The sequence below is a fragment of the Littorina saxatilis genome, linkage group LG13 (genome assembly GCF_037325665.1).
Source record: "Littorina saxatilis isolate snail1 linkage group LG13, US_GU_Lsax_2.0, whole genome shotgun sequence".
Lineage (NCBI taxonomy): Eukaryota > Metazoa > Mollusca > Gastropoda > Littorinimorpha > Littorinidae > Littorina > Littorina saxatilis.
In genome coordinates, this window is record NC_090257.1 from 43,558,424 (window position 1) to 43,576,718 (window position 18,295).

Genomic DNA, 18,295 nt, shown 5'->3' on the forward strand with positions numbered 1-18,295 from the left:
AGTGCACACCTTTATGTTGCAGTGAGTGCGAGGACATTCGTCTACACACTCAATGAGTGCACACCTTTATGTTGCAGTGAGTGCGAGGACATTCGTCTACACACTCAATGAGTGCACACCTTTATGTTGCAGTGAGTGCGAGGACATTCGTCTACACACTCAATGAGTGCACACCTTTATGTTGCAGTGAGTGCGAGGACATTCGTCTACACACTCAATGAGTGCACACCTTTATGTTGCAGTGAGTGCGAGGACATTCGTCTACACACTCAATGAGTGCACACCTTTATGTTGCAGTGAGTGCGAGGACATTCGTCTACACACTCAATGAGTGCACACCTTTATGTTGCAGTGAGTGCGAGGACATTCGTCTACACACTCAATGAGTGCACACCTTTATGTTGCAGTGAGTGCGAGGACATTCGTCTACACACTCAATGAGTGCACACCTTTATGTTGCAGTGAGTGCGAGGACATTCGTCTACACACTCAATGAGTGCACACTTTTCTGTTGCAGTGAGTGCGAGGACATTCTCTCGTTCAACGAATGAAACGTTTAAGAAAACATTAGCAAGTGCATTGAACCAATGTTCTTTGGAATTGACAGACAAACAATTAATATTTAGATGAACAAAACTTATCTAATAATGTTTTTCGATCTTTGGCAAGGCGTCAGAGCGAAAAGGCTGTATAATATATAAATACAATTATATATCTCAGCAGAAAGTCTATGCTGATTTTCAGTTTTTTCTTTCACAACTTTCATCTTTTATATAATTTTATACATCTATATGATTATATATAATTGATCTTTCCATTCCGACCACCTGTCTATGATAACCACTGTTGGGTCTGTCCCTAGGGCGGTCCTTCTGGACAGGTTGGACTGAGCAATAGTTGGCCGTGATTTAATTACAGTCAATATATCCTGCTGTACAACACCCAACCTGATCTACCAGTGGATAATATTCAATGTTGTCATCATTTTCACGAGTTTTCATTCACAAGCACCTGGGAAATAAATGTCATGTTCCCCGGGGAATAAATCCCCGGTTACCATAGTTGCAGGAAGCCCTATTACATGGATAATCAAAAGCAAACCCAATAGAAACGCTCGAGGATTCTTCGGCTCTTTTCATTGGCGTTTCCCCAGACCTAAACAGACACTGCTTTGCAAAGTTCCAAAAACCAACTGGCAAACTGGCAAAAGTAAACAAAAAAACAAAACTACTTCAATAAATTCATCACAAACAAATGAAACCTACCGATATGTTATGTCTTCTTACAAAGTCATGGAGTGCGTGTATCTTTGTGTGAGAAACACGAACGTCAAGTTCAAGTCAAACCAATTGACCCCTGACACACACATTTTGACCCGTGCACAAGACGTTGTATCGATAAACGAAGCACAAATAAGAAATAATGATAAAAGCAACGAAACTAGCAACAAGATATGCAAACATCTCACAAAGCCGAGCAAGCAGATTGACAGGTCTAATGAAAAACAAAGAGGTACTGAGTCGGAAACAAGATCGCGATTCTTTCCTTCGCTGCACGACGCAAATCTTCTGTGACCTTTGACGCAACGTAGCTTCCACATTCGATTACTAAGCTTAATACTCACAACTGAAAGCCGAGGGAGTGGAATACCGAGATGAACAAACAGAACTGTGCATCCTCAGACCTGACATATTCATCCCAACATTTTATTAACTCAAAAATACAGAAAGTTGCTTTCACACGCCAGCTTTGATTGCCATTGGTTATCTGCACGGAACTCGTGTGGTTATCAGCACGGAACCCGTGTTTCAAAGCATGGCTCCCTGTGTTGATTGTGATCTTATTTTCTCACTACCAAAATGATGACAAAAACGATGTTTGGTGGTTTGTTGTCAGACCAGCTTTTTTTGTCGGTCCTCGGGGGGCATATCGACTTTTGTTTCATATTTATTGACCGCGGCCTTCGGCCTTGGTCAATAAATATGAAACAAAAGACGATATGCTCCCCCTCGGACGACAAAAAAGCTGGTCTGTCAACAACCCATCAAACATCTTACAATATCACCCTGCATGACAACAACATGAGCCAATCACTGATCTACCAGTGGATATTTTTCTATGATATCACCCTGCATGACAACAACATGAGCCAATCACTGATCTACCAGTGGATAATATTCAATGATATCACCCTGCATGACAACAACATGAGCCAATCACTGATCTACCAGTGGATATTATTCTATGATATCACCCTGCATGACAACAACATGAGCCAATCACTGATCTACCAGTGGATAATATTCAATGATATCACCCTGCATGACAACAACATGAGCCAATCACTGATCTTTTTTTTTCTTCTTTTTTTTCGTCTTTACACTTGTTCCCTTGTCCCGTTGTGCTCTCACACCACCCCATCCCTGCACTCGCTGCTCCAACCACCTCTGAATTTCGTTCCGCTGCCAGACTTGTCAATTTTACAGACGCTCCAGGGGGGAATGTTGTGTCGCTGCGGTAGGCTACCCTCGGAAGATGACACTGCACTTCTGCTGAGTCACTTCGACGGTGTTCAGTAGTGGATCTGTCCCGAGCTAACGGACGCAGCCCACTACCTACTATGCCCCCTACAAACGACATTGACTTTAAGTTGCGGAGCCAGACTGAGTGAGCGTCCCCTCCAGAGAGCAGACCGCCACCACGTCCCTCCGTCGACCCCCCAGAACATCACACGTTGAAGACTGACAGCAGAACTACTATTCAGGGAAGGATCGAACAGGAACACTGAGACCAAGGTCACTTACATAATATATCCTGGCGTCAACCAGGCCCGAGAACTGCCGCACCTGCGGTGTTGGTCAGGTATACAGAACCTGAGCACCCTCAAAGTCGCATTCGTTAAGTGAATGACACTCGGCTGTGTGATCCCAGCCTTCCCATAGGAACCATAGCACTTCCACTCTGGGTAGGAGCCGACCGTAGCCCGAAAAACCCACATGACCCTGATGGGATTCGAACCCACGACCTCCCGGCCCGCAGCCCGATGCGCTAACCACTGCGCTACGGAGGCCGGTGCCAATAACTGCATGACGACAACATCAGCCAATCACTGATCTACCTCTGGATGATATTCAATGATATCATCCTGCATGACAACAACATCAGCCAATCACTGATCTACCAGTGGGTAATATTCAATGATATCACCCTGCATGACAACAACCAATGACTCACCGCGAGGTCCGGGTTCTCCGTCACGTCCAGGCAGGCCGGACAGACCGGGCAAACCTTCGTCACCGCCGCGCCCTGGCTCTCCGGGGTAACCGGGCAGTCCTGGGCGACCCGCCTCACCTGCCAGACACACAGGTAATTTCAGTTTACAGGTAGACATAGCACGTGCTGTCACGTTGGACACACACACAAGGGTTTGAGTTTCTTGGTTAACTGATAGCATGCGTCGTGTAATTTGGGAAACACTACAAAATATTAGAGTGGCAGGTAAAAACGTGCTGACAGCTGTCTAGGAAACAGAACGTCCTGTCTAAACATAGATCACTGATAAAGTCTGCACAAAACAGTCTCAAGAAAGTCTAAACATAGATCACTGATAAAGTCTGCACAAAACAGTCTCAAGAAAGTCTAAACATAGATCACTGATAAAGTCTGCACAAAACAGTCTCAAGAAAGTCTAAACATAGATCACTGATAAAGTCTGCACAAAACAGTCTCAAGAAAGTCTAAACATAGATCACTGATAAAGTCTGCACAAAACAGTCTCAAGAAGAAAAAAAACTGACATCTTTCCATTCATATTTTTTCTATTCGTTTTCTGATGATAAATCTGAGAGAAAAAATGGCTCTGCAATGGCATCAAGTGTGATACTCTCTAACTTGCAGCAGTTGCATGCAGAGCACAAAATTAACAAACAAAGCAACAAAGAGACAGACTCCACCCACAAGAGACACAATAAGCGGATCCTACCTTTGGGTCCAGGGAAGCCGTTAGGTCCATCGCGACCGGTCTCTCCCGGTAGTCCGTCCTGGCCGGGGAAGCCTACCTCACCACGCAGACCTGGCTCGCCTGGTAAACCCTCAGGTGCTGACAGCGGTGTCTGACCCTTGCGACCTGGCAGACCCTGAATGTGCACAGGTACACCAGGTGTTATCAACAGATGAACTCTGACTTTGTATGTGACATCTGACATCTTAAGTGCCAATTAACATTCATTTTCTCATTCAATCTGTTAAAAATACTATGAACAGAAACAATTACCCCTTTGCCGCCTCTCCACCCCCCACCCCCCCCCACCCCCCACCCCCATCTGCCCTTCAAAGGCTAACACCACAAACATAAAAGTTATCCACACACCCTGTCCCACTCTCTCTCCCTCTTCACAGGACTAGCAGTCTACACAAAACGTACAGCTCGTCCTGGCAATCCGGGCAATCCGTCTTCGCCCATCTCTCCGGGTCGGCCGTCCAGACCGGGGAAGCCTGGGTCTCCCATCAGGCCCGGGTAGCCCTTGGGGCCATTTCTACCCTGTAGCCCTGGCAACCCTGGCAGCCCCGGGTCTCCGCTCATCCCCTCCAGGCCCGGGAACCCGTCATCACCTGGCCGGCCTGGCTCACCTGTATAAACATGTGTTGCATGGAATTACAGGTGTGTTGTATGGAATTAAAGGTGTGTTGCATGGAACTAAAGGTGTGTTGTATGGAATAACAGATGTGTTGTATGCAATTACAGGTGTTGTATGCAATTACAGGTGTGTCGTATGAAATTACAAATCTGTTCTATGGAATTACAGGTCTGTTCTATGGAATTACAGGTGTGTTATATGGAATTACAAGTGTTTTGTATGGAATTACAGGTGTGTTGTATGGAATTAAAGGTGTGTTGTATGGAATTAAAGGTGTGTTGTATGGAATAGTATCAACTGTTGATGACTGCACTTATGTTGGGATTCTCAGCAGTGGTGACATTGTTTTGAAGTTGCATAGTATGTCTCGACATACCTTCCCTCTCTATCTCTGTTTTTCCCTCTTTCTTATCTCACATGCACACACACATAGACCCAGCAACACACACACACACACACACACACACACACACACACATACACACACAGACACACATACACACACACATAGACCCAGCAACACACACACACACACACACACACACACACACACAGCTCAACACACAGAGAAAGAAGCAGAAGATGGTTTTTACCTGGCAAGCCGTTCAAGCCTGGTTGTCCGTCAAATCCTGGTCTACCTGGCTCGCCAGGGTCTCCCTGGGTCAGCTCCACGATGAAGGGGTCACCCTGCGGACCTGCACACAGTGTCACACACCTGTATCACTCACCTGTATCACACACCTGTATCACACACCTGTACCACTCACCTGTATCACACACCTGTATCACTCACCTGTATCACACACCTGTATCACTCACCTGTATTAACATTGCTCTTACCTGTATAAACACTGCTCAGCGTGGGAAATACTTCTATCAAAAATGTACTTAGATGTGCATGAGTTTGTTCAAGGGAAACAACCAGGGAACGACTACCATCTGCCTTATCTGAGTTGTTGCCCCTCCTCCATGACAGTCCAGTTGAAAAATAAAGTTAAAGCCGATCAGGAGACCAAGCCTTGTTATAGTAGAGGGCCACAGAGCTAAATTTAGCGTCTCCAGGAGACCAAGCCTTGTTATAGTAGAAGGCCACAGAGCTAAATTTAGCGTTGCTGGCACGAGAAACTTAGAGCTACATCTGCCGCGGGCTGATGTTAGCCCTTAATATGAAATTATGAACGTTTAGATGAGGGTCACCATGGGGGGTCTGTGCACGTGCACGTTGAGGCCAAAAGTGCCTGCACGGTGATCCACGGTGCACGTTACGAAAAAGCTCCATGCACGGTGCACGCCGGACCTCTGTGCACGGTGCACGCTGTGAGAATTTCCCCATTCCCATGCACGTTACGTCCAAAAAGCCCATTCCCGGTGCACGTGGTAAAGCATCGCCCCCCACTTAGATCAGATCTGACTGTTCTGTGCACGGTGCACGTGGTAAAACATGGCCCCCCACTTAGATCAGATCTGACTGTTCTGTGCACGGTGCACGTGGTAAAACATGGCCCCCCACTTAGATCAGATCTGACTGTTCTGTGCACGGTGCACGTGGTAAAACATGGCCCCCCACTTAGATCAGATCTGACTGTTCTGTGCACGGTGCACGTGGTAAAACATGGCCCCCCACTTAGATCAGATCTGACTGTTCTGTGCACGGTGCACGTGGTAAAACATGGCCCCCCACTTAGATCAGATCTGACTGTTGTGTGCACGGTGCACGTGGTAAAACATGGCCCCCCACTTAGATCACATCTGACTGTTCTGTGCACGGTGCACGTGGTAAAACATGGCCCCCCCACTTAGATCAGATCTGACTGTTCTGTGCACGGTGCAGGTGGTAAAACATGGCCCCCCACTTAGATCAGATCTGACTGTTCTGTGCACGGTGCAGGTGGTAAAACATGGCCCCCCACTTAGATCAGATCTGACTGTTCTGTGCACGGTGCACGTGGTAAAACATGGCCCCCCACTTAGATCAGATCTGACTGTTCTGTGCACGGTGCACGTGGTAAAACATGGCCCCCCACTTAGATCAGATCTGACTGTTCTGTGCACGGTGCACGTGGTAAAACATGGCCCCCCACTTAGATCACATCTGACTGTTCTGTGCACGGTGCACGTGGTAAAACATGGCCCCCCACTTAGATCAGATCTGACTGTTCTGTGCACGGTGCACGTGGTAAAACATGGCCCCCCACTTAGATCACATCTGACTGTTCTGTGCACGGTGCACGTGGTAAAACATGGCCCCCCACTTAGATCACATCTGACTGTTCTGTGCACGGTGCACGTGGTAAAACATGGCCCCCCACTTAGATCACATCTGACTGTTCTGTGCACGGTGCACGTGGTAAAACATGGCCCCCCACTTAGATCAGATCTGACTGTTCTGTGCACGGTGCACGTGGTAAAACATGGCCCCCCACTTAGATCACATCTGACTGTTCTGTGCACGGTGCACGTGGTAAAACATGGCCCCCCACTTAGATCAGATCTGACTGTTCTGTGCACGGTGCACGTGGTAAAACATGGCCCCCCACTTAGATCACATCTGACTGTTCTGTGCACGGTGCACGTGGTAAAACATGGCCCCCCACTTAGATCAGATCTGACTGTTCTGTGCACGGTGCACGTGGTAAAACATGGCCCCCCACTTAGATCACATCTGACTGTTCTGTGCACGGTGCACGTGGTAAAACATGGCCCCCCACTTAGATCACATCTGACTGTTCTGTGCACGGTGCACGTGGTAAAACATGGCCCCCCACTTAGATCAGATCTGACTGTTCTGTGCACGGTGCACGTGGTAAAACATGGCCCCCCACTTAGATCAGATCTGACTGTTCTGTGCACGGTGCACGTGGTAAAACATGGCACCCCACTTAGATCAGATCTGACTGTTCTGGGCACGGTGCACGTGGTAAAACATGGCCCCCCACTTAGATCAGATCTGACTGTTGTGTGCACGGTGCACGTGGTAAAACATGGCCCCCCACTTAGATCAGATCTGACTGTTCTGTGCACGGTGCACGTGGTAAAACATGGCCCCCCACTTAGATCAGATCTGACTGTTCTGTGCACGGTGCAGGTGGTAAAACATGGCCCCCCACTTAGATCAGATCTGACTGTTCTGTGCACGGTGCAGGTGGTAAAACATGGCCCCCCACTTAGATCAGATCTGACTGTTCTGTGCACGGTGCACGTGGTAAAACATGGCCCCCCACTTAGATCAGATCTGACTGTTCTGTGCACGGTGCACGTGGTAAAACATGGCCCCCCACTTAGATCAGATCTGACTGTTCTGTGCACGGTGCACGTGGTAAAACATGGCCCCCCACTTAGATCAGATCTGACTGTTCTGTGCACGGTGCACGTGGTAAAACATGGCCCCCCACTTAGATCAGATCTGACTGTTCTGTGCACGGTGCACGTGGTAAAACATGGCCCCCCACTTAGATCAGATCTGACTGTTCTGTGCACGGTGCACGTGGTAAAACATGGCCCCCCACTTAGATCAGATCTGACTGTTCTGTGCCCGGTGCACGTGGTAAAACATGGCCCCCCACTTAGATCAGATCTGAGTGTTCTGTGCACGGTGCACGTGGTAAAACATGGCCCCCCACTTAGATCAGATCTGAGTGTTCTGTGCACGGTGCACGTGGTAAAACATGGCCCCCCCACTTAGATCAGATCTGAGTGTTCTGTGCACGGTGCACGTGGTAAAACATGGCCCCCCCACTTAGATCAGATCTGACTGTTCTGTGCACGGTGCACGTGGTAAAACATGGCCCCCCACTTAGATCAGATCTGACTGTTCTGTGCACGGTGCACGTGGTAAAACATGGCCCCCCACTTAGATCACATCTGACTGTTCTGTGCACGGTGCACGTGGTAAAACATGGCCCCCCACTTAGATCAGATCTGACTGTTCTGTGCACGGTGCACGTGGTAAAACATGGCCCCCACTGAGATCAGATCTAACTGTTCTGTGCACGGTGCACGTGGTAAAACATGGCCCCCCACTTAGATCAGATCTGACTGTTCTGTGCACGGTGCACGTGGTAAAACATGGCCCCCCACTTAGATCAGATCTGACTGTTCTGTGCACGGTGCACGTGGTAAAACATGGCCCCCCACTTAGATCAGATCTGAGTGTTCTGTGCACGGTGCACGTGGTAAAACATGGCCCCCCACTTAGATCAGATCTGACTGTTCTGTGCACGGTGCACATGGTAAAACATGGCCCCCCACTTAGATCAGATCTGACTGTTCTGTGCACGGTGCACGTGGTAAAACATGGCCCCCCACTTAGATCAGATCTGAGTGTTCTGTGCACGGTGCAGGTGGTAAAACATGGCCCCCCACTTAGATCAGATCTGACTGTTCTGTGCACGGTGCACGTGGTAAAACATGGCCCCCCACTTAGATCAAATCTGAGTGTTCTGTGCACGGTGCAGGTGGTAAAACATGGCCCCCCACTTAGATCAGATCTGAGTGTTCTGTTCACGGTGCACGTGGTAAAACATGGCCCCCCACTGAGATCAGATCTGACTGTTCTGTGCACGGTGCACGTGGTAAAACATGGCCCCCCACTTAGATCAGATCTGAGTGTTCTGTTCACGGTGCACATGGTAAAACATGGCCCCCCACTGAGATCAGATCTGACTGTTCTGTGCACGGTGCAGGTGGTAAAACATGGCCCCCCACTGAGATCAGATCTGACTGTTCTGTGCACGGTGCAGGTGGTAAAACATGGCCCCCACTTAGATCAGATCTGAGTGTTCTGGGCACGGTGCAGGTGGTAAAACATGGCCCCCCACTTAGATCAGATCTGAGTGTTCTGGGCACGGTGCAGGTGGTAAAACATGGCCCCCCACTTAGATCAGATCTGACTGTTCTGTGCACGGTGCACGTGGTAAAACATGGCCCCCCACTTAGATCAGATCTGAGTGTTCTGTGCACGGTGCACGTGGTAAAACATGGCCCCCCACTTAGATCAGATCTGACTGTTCTGTGCACGGTGCACGTGGTAAAACATGGCCCCCCACTTAGATCAGATCTGACTGTTCTGTGCAGTCTTCACTTAATGCATTTCTTCTCTTTTCCCACTTACTGGGAGGAGGGGAAGGAGGCAGGGATATATACAAAATGCTATATCTTGATCCTAAAACCAGTACACATCGACGATCCCCCCCCACATACAATGAACCCCACCCTCATACCATACATTGATCACCCTGTACTCCCTGTATTGATCACCATACATTGATCACCATACATTGATCACCATACATTGATCACCATACATTGATCACCATACTGTTATTTCTTGCCTTCACTGGTGTGGGGTTTTAACTGGGGTGTTAAGAGAAAAAAACAATATATTTGTATATACTCAGAGCACCAGCAAACTCACATAATTTATCTCCCCCACCCCCCTTGCCCACAAAGAGGCTGCCCACCTGTGTCTCCCTTGGGGCCGGGGAATCCCTCCAGTCCAGGGAGGCCACTCTGCCCCTTGCGACCCATAGGTCCCTGCACCGACTGGCCGGGTCCTCCTTTACGTCCCGAGTTGCCTGGCAACCCTGGCAGGCCGTCAAGTCCGTCGTCACCAGGCTGGCCCATGTCTCCCTGGTGATATCAACATCACATGACATTAACATCATCACCAGGCTGGCCCATGTCTCCCTGGTGATATCAACATCACATGACATTAACATCATCACCAGGCTGGCCCATGTCTCCCTGGTGATATCAACATCACATGACATTAACATCATCACCAGGCTGGCCCATGTCTCCCTGGTGATATCAACATCACATGACATTAACATCATCTTCAGGCTGGCCCATGTCTCCCTGGTGATATCAACATCACATGACATTAACATCATCACCAGGCTGGCCCATGTCTCCCTGGTGATATCAACATCACATGACATTAACATCATCACCAGGCTGGCCCATGTCTCCCTGGTGATATCAACATCACATGACATTAACATCATCACCAGGCTGGCCCATGTCTCCCTGGTGATATCAACATCACATGACATTAACATCAACAGCTCAAGCTTGGCTCATATCAACATGTCAACAGATATAATTTGTTCTGAAGGAACAATGTCTTGTCTGTTGAAAGGTCCTGAGAAGACACACTGCTGAAGATAAACTTTGCCTTTAGTAATACTACTTCAACAAAATCATCATAACATTTTGAGCACTGCACAGTGGAAACACACACACACACACACACACACACACACACACACACACACACACACACACACACACACAATCCAACACACACACACTCACACACACACACTCATGCACACACACACGCCCACACTCACACAATTAAGTAATACTACTTCAACGAAATCATCATAACAACATTTTGAGCACTGCACAGTGGAAACACACACACACACGCACACACATTCACACAATCCAACACATACACACTCACTCACTCACTCGCACGCACACACACACACACACACACACACACACACACACACACACACACACACACACACACACACACACACACACTCACATGATTGGAACCCCACACTGACCTTCATTCCCATGGGTCCATAGAGACCGGGCAGACCGCGTGTGCCAGTGTCGCCCTGAACGCCGACCATACCCGGGATACCTGGGTACCCCCTGCTGCCCTTCCCTCCCTTGCGGCCGCGGTACAGCTCAAAGTCGGGTGGGGGGAGCTGGTCACCGGTGAAACCCTTCAGTCCCGGCAAACCGTCAGGGCCTGGTCGCCCGGGGATTCCCTGTAGAGACAGGAGGAGGAACTGTACTGTACACTTCTTTCAGCACGTGTCAAACACACTGACACTCAAAGACTCAAACAGTCGGAGAAAATACACACACAGGCCCTCACTCTTAGCACAGTGGGAACCCCTTTCTTCACTCTGTGTCATCACAATAATGATATGAACCACACACACACTCTTTGTACAGTGGACCCCCTTTTAAGACTTACAAAAATCTGAGAAAAAGACGTTTTAAAAAGGAGTGAGTCTTAAAATGGGGGTACATTTACAGATGTTGGGCGGGAGGTCTTAAAAGGCTGTTTCACTGTATCATTATCACCATCATTATCACCATCATCATCACCATCATTATCACCATCATCATCACCATCATTATCACCATCATCATCACCATCATTATCACCATCATTATCACCATCATTATCACCATCATTATCACCATCATTATCACCATCATTATCACCATCATCATCACCATCATCATCACCATCATTATCACCATCATTATCACCATCATTATCACCATCATTATCACCATCAGTATCACCATCAGTATCACCATCATTATCACCATCATTATCACCATCATTATCACCATCATTATCACCATCATTATCACCATCAGTATCACCATCATTATCACCATCATTATCACCATCAGTATCACCATCATTATCACCATCACCATCATCATCACCAACAGTATCACCATCATCATCACCATCATCATCACCATCATTATCACCATCATTATCACCATCATTATCACCATCATTATCACCATCAGTATCACCATCATTATCACCATCAGTATCACCATCATTATCACCATCAGTATCACCATCAGTATCACCATCAGTATCACCATCATTATCACCATCATTATCACCATCATTATCACCATCATTATCACCATCATTATCACCAGCATTATCACCAGCATTATCACCATCAGTATCACCATCAGTATCACCATCAGTATCACCATCAGTATCACCATCATTATCACCATCATTATCACCATCATTATCACCATCAGTATCACCATCATTATCACCATCATTATCACCATCATTATCACCATCAGTATCACCATCAGTATCACCAGCATTATCACCAGCATTATCACCATAATTATCACCAGCATTATCACCATCAGTATCACCATCATTATCACCATCACCATCATCATCACCAACAGTATCACCATCAGTATCACCATCATTATCACCATCATTATCACCATCATTATCACCATCATTATCACCATCAGTATCACCATCATTATCACCATCATTATCACCATCAGTATCACCATCATTATCACCATCAGTATCACCATCATTATCACCATCATTATCACCATCATTATCACCATCATTATCACCATCATTATCACCATCATTATCACCATCAGTATCACCATCATTATCACCATCAGTATCACCATCATTATCACCATCATTATCACCATCAGTATCACCATCAGTATCACCATCAGTATCACCATCAGTATCACCATCAGTATCACCATCATCATCACCATCATTATCACCATCATCATCACCATCATTATCACCATCATTATCACCATCATTATCACCATCAGTATCACCATCATCATCACCATCATTATCACCATCATTATCACCATCAGTATCACCAGCATTATCACCATCATTATCACCATCATTATCACCATCATTATCACCATCATCATCACCATCATTATCACCATCATTATCACCATCATTATCACCATCATTATCACCATCATTATCACCATCAGTATGCTGACAGTGCCACAAGACTGTGCCACACGGCCACACAAGACTTATCTGCCCCTTACCGGTTGTCCTTCCCTGCCGTTTTCACCTGGTCGACCAAATTCACCTGGCTCTCCTTTCAGTCCCTCGAAACCTGGCGCACCTGGTAACCCGTCCCCACCTGGAACACAGCACAACTGACATGTACCCTTCCCACAGCACATGGTAACCCGTCCCCACCTTGAACACAGCACAACTGACATGTACCCTTCCCACAGCTCATGGTAACCCGTCCCCACCTGGAACACAGCACAACTGACATGTACCCTTCCCACAGCACCTGGTAACCCGTCCCCACCTGGAGCACAGCACAACTGACATGTACCCTTCCCACAGCACCTGGTAACCCGTCCCCACCTTGAACACAGCACAACTGACATGTACCCTTCCCATAGCACCTGGTAACCCGTCCCCACCTGGAACACAGCACAACTGACATGTACCCTTCCCACAGCACCTGGTAACCCGTCCCCACCTGGAACACAGCACAACTGACATGTACCCTTCCCACAGCACCTGGTAACCCGTCCCCACCTTGAACACAGCACAACTGACATGTACCCTTCCCACAGCACCTGGTAACCCGTCCCCACCTTGAGCACAGCACAACTGACATGTACCCTTCCCACAGCACATGGTAACCCGTCCCCACCTTGAGCACAGCACAACTGACATGTACCCTTCCCACAGCACCTGGTAACCCGTCCCCATCTTGAGCACAGCACAACTGACATGTACCCTTCCCACAGCACCTGGTAACCCGTCCCCACCTTGAGCACAGCACAACTGACATGTACCCTTCCCACAGCACCTGGTAACCCGTCCCCACCTTGAACACAGCACAACTGACATGTACCCTTCCCACAGCACATGGTAACCCGACCCCACCTGGAGCACAGCACAACTGACATGTACCCTTCCCACAGCACATGGTAACCCGACCCCACCTGGAACACAGCACAACTGACATGTACCCTTCCCACAGCGCCTGGTAACCCGTCCCCACCTTGAACACAGCACCTGGTAACCCGTCCCCACCTGGAGCACAGCACAACTGACATGTACCCTTCCCACAGCACCTGGTAACCCATCCCCACCTGGAGCACAGCACAACTGACATGTACCCTTCCCACTGCACATGGTAACCCGTCCCCACCTGGAGCACAGCACAACTGACATGTACCCTTCCCACAGCACCTGGTAACCCGTCCCCACCTTGAGCACAGCACAACTGACATGTACCCTTCCCACAGCACCTGGTAACCCGTCCCCACCTTGAACACAGCACAACTGACATGTACCCTTCCCACAGCACCTGGTAACCCGTCCCCACCTTGAGCACAGCACAACTAACATGTACCCTTCCCACAGCACCTGGTAACCAGACCCCACCTGGAGCACAGCACAACTGACATGTATCCTTCCCACAGCACCTGGTAACCCGTCCCCACCTTGAGCACAGCACGACTGACATGTACCCTTCCCACAGCACCTGGTAACCCGTCCCCACCTGGAGCACAGCACAACTGACATGTACCCTTCCCACAGCACCTGGTAACCCGTCCCCACCTGGAGCACAGCACAACTGACATGTACCCTTCCCACAGCACCTGGTAACCCGTCCCCACCTTGAGCACAGCACAGCGGACATGTACCCTTCCCACAGCACCTGGTAACCCGTCCCCACCTTGAACACAGCACAACTGACATGTACCCTTCCCACAGCACATGGTAACCAGACCCCACCTTGAACACAGCACAACTGACATGTACCCTTCCCACAGCACATGGTAACCAGACCCCACCTTGAACACAGCACAACTGACATGTACCCTTCCCACAGCACATGGTAACACGTCCCCACCTGGAACACAGCACAACTGACATGTACCCTTCCCACAGCGCCTGGTAACCCGTCCCCACCTTGAACACAGCACCTGGTAACCCGTCCCCACCTGGAGCACAGCACAACTGACATGTACCCTTCCCACAGCACCTGGTAACCTGTCCCCACCTTGAGCACAGCACAACTGACATGTACCCTTCCCACAGCACCTGGTAACCCGTCCCCACCTGGAGCACAGCACAACTGACATGTACCCTTCCCACAGCACCTGGTAACCCGTCCCCACCTGGAGCACAGCACAACTGACATGTACCCTTCCCACAGCACCTGGTAACCCGTCCCCACCTGGAGCACAGCACAACTGACATGTACCCTTCCCACAGCACCTGGTAACCCGTCCCCACCTTGAGCACAGCACAACTGACATGTACCCTTCCCACAGCACCTGGTAACCCGTCCCCACCTGGAGCACAGCACAACTGACATGTACCCTTCCCACAGCACCTGGTAACCCGTCCCCACCTTGAGCACAGCACAACTGACATGTACCCTTCCCACAGCACCTGGTAACCCGTCCCCACCTTGAGCACAGCACAACTGACATGTACCCTTCCCACAGCACCTGGTAACCCGTCCCCACCTTGAGCACAGCACAACTGACATGTACCCTTCCCACAGCACATGGTAACCCGACCCCACCTTGAACACAGCACAACTGACATGTACCCTTCCCACAGCACATGGTAACCCGACCCCACCTGGAGCACAGCACAACTGACATGTACCCTTCCCACAGCACCTGGTAACCCGTCCCCACCTGGAACACAGCACAACTGACATGTACCCTTCCCACAGCACCTGGTAACCCGTCCCCACCTTGAACACAGCACCTGGTAACCAGACCCCACCAGGAACACAGCACAACTGACAATGTACCCTTCCCACAGCACATGGTAACCCGTCCCCACCTCGAGCACAGCACAACTGACATGTACCCTTCCCACAGCACCTGGTAACCCGTCCCCACCTTGAACACAGCACATGGTAACCCGTCCCCACCTTGAACACAGCACAACTGACATGTACCCTTCCCACAGCACCTGGTAACCCGTCCCCACCAGGAACACAGCACAACTGACATGTACCCTTCCCACAAAGAGCTAAAGCTAGACCATCACACGTGACTTGCATAAACTTGGGGTGTACGCAAACACACCACAGACTTGAAAGAAATAAAATAAAAAATAAAGACGAATGAAAAAGAGAAGAAAAAAGAAGAAGAAAAATAACTGAACAAAACAGAAACAGAAAAAGAAAACAATAAATAAGAAAAAAGATCAAGAAAAAGAACAGAAAAAGAAAAAGCAGAAAAAGCTGCATCACTGACCAGGGAAGCCAGGGTCTCCAGGTTCACCGGCCATACCGGGACGGCCGTTGGGACAGATCCCACAATCCTCTCCTTGGAAGCCTGCACACACCACGTACATAACATCTCATTACCATCTCATTATCATCTCATTAACATCTCATCATTTCTCATCAGAAAGAAAAAAGATAAACTTGCTTGGTGAAGCAAAAACTTCAGAGACGTCCAGAAAGTCAAGACAAAGTTGACCCAAACCAACAAGTGTATTTCTGATAGTAATAAATCAGTTTTCTTTATCGCAATTCCTGATAACAGTTCCGCGTACTTTACAATTCCAATACACAGTACATAACAAACACAAAAAAAGAAATGCAACCTAATCTTACTTACTGCCCGTTATGCTGGTTGGCATGTAGGGCAGCAGCAACCTAATCTAACACAGCAATAAAATCCTTGTACTAACCCTTGAGCCCCTCCAGGCCGGGCAGACCGTTGGTGCCGGGGAAGCCGGGGTCACCGATCTGACCGGACAAACCCTGGGGGCCGCGGGGGCCGGGGAAGTTCACGCCGATGCCTGGCTCTCCTTTCCGGCCCGGGAAACCGGGGTCACCGGGTAGACCTGGCAGTCCCGGCAAACCGTCCTGACCAGGGATACCACGTTCTCCCACATCCCCGATTCCCCGCAGGCCCGGCCGTCCCTTCTCTCCCTCTTCTCCCGACAATCCGGGGAACCCTGGAAGTCCCTCCTTGCCGTCCAAACCAGGCAGACCTGTAGGGAGAGAGAACAGAGAATCTCTTGTTCTTTAGGAACATGGGTACGTACACAGCACACCGGTGGTTGACTCGTTCTCCAGGTAGACTTGTAAGTACGTGAGCCAACAGTCAACCTTCAACAAGACGTTTTATCAAGTAATCATGCACAATCTTAACAGAGCAGCAGCAGTGATATGCAGTGGTCTTGTTCACTTCAAACATTAACATTCTTGAGGGGAAAAAAAGGTTCAATGTTACTGTGCAAACTTAAACTGCGAGATCTGTCTTCATCAGAGTTTAACTCTTCTTCTTCTTCTCGTTTGCTAGAGTTTAACTTAACAAACAAACAAACAAAATCAGACTATATATTAATGTGGTCACCGTACATATGTGAATAAAAGTAATAACTCGTCAATAAAGCAGGTTGTGTTCGTACAATAACAACACAAGTTGCTGAAGCACATCTGAGGCACTGTTGTACGAAATAGACCTAAAAAACAGAGTTATTTTACAACCTACACAAAAGACAAATGACTAAAAAAAATCACTTAGAATGTGATCTGCAGATACACAGCACTTTGATAACTGGTCACATAGTACAGTAGTAGACAAGGGAGATAACCTAACCAATGTACAACAACAACAACAACAACAACAGCCGTTACCTGCAGGACCGCGGTCACCCTTCATGGAGTCGCCAGGGAAACCAAACTCTCCGTTGAAACCGGGGGGGCCGGGCTCTCCATTCAATCCCGGCAGTCCCTCCCGACCTCCCTCTCCAGGCAGACCTGCACACAACATGCACACATCTTCACGTCTGACGGTGTCCAGACCTGGGAACCCCTGTTTTGCACTTGGAGTATTCTCAAACAAACTTGGTGTATTTTCACAAAAATAAGCGTTCTCCACACAACATTTGAACATCCATGATTCAACCACGCTTCAAACGCGTCTGTCGCAGGATTAATTAATTTTACCAAAACATTTAAAGCACATGCTTCTTTCAATGTTTACTGACAAAAACTGTAATCATGTGTCAAAATACTGGATCAGCTTCGAGATGCGCTTGTGAA

At 48.6% G+C, this 18,295-nt stretch overlaps 1 protein-coding gene across 1 annotated transcript in view; it reads right to left on the bottom strand.

Annotated features, from left to right (window-relative positions):
• The window catches only part of LOC138945809 (collagen alpha-2(IV) chain-like), a gene marked incomplete in the record, with an annotated part of 73,741 nt that overhangs the window by 37,504 nt on the left and 17,942 nt on the right, over positions 1-18,295 (bottom strand). Inside the window, 10 exon segments of the mRNA XM_070317318.1 lie at positions 3,235-3,351; positions 3,983-4,136; positions 4,424-4,629; positions 5,231-5,332; positions 10,097-10,265; positions 11,219-11,428; positions 13,281-13,378; positions 16,491-16,571; positions 16,933-17,238; positions 17,888-18,010. Coding sequence (XP_070173419.1) covers positions 3,235-3,351; positions 3,983-4,136; positions 4,424-4,629; positions 5,231-5,332; positions 10,097-10,265; positions 11,219-11,428; positions 13,281-13,378; positions 16,491-16,571; positions 16,933-17,238; positions 17,888-18,010 — 1,566 coding nt within the window.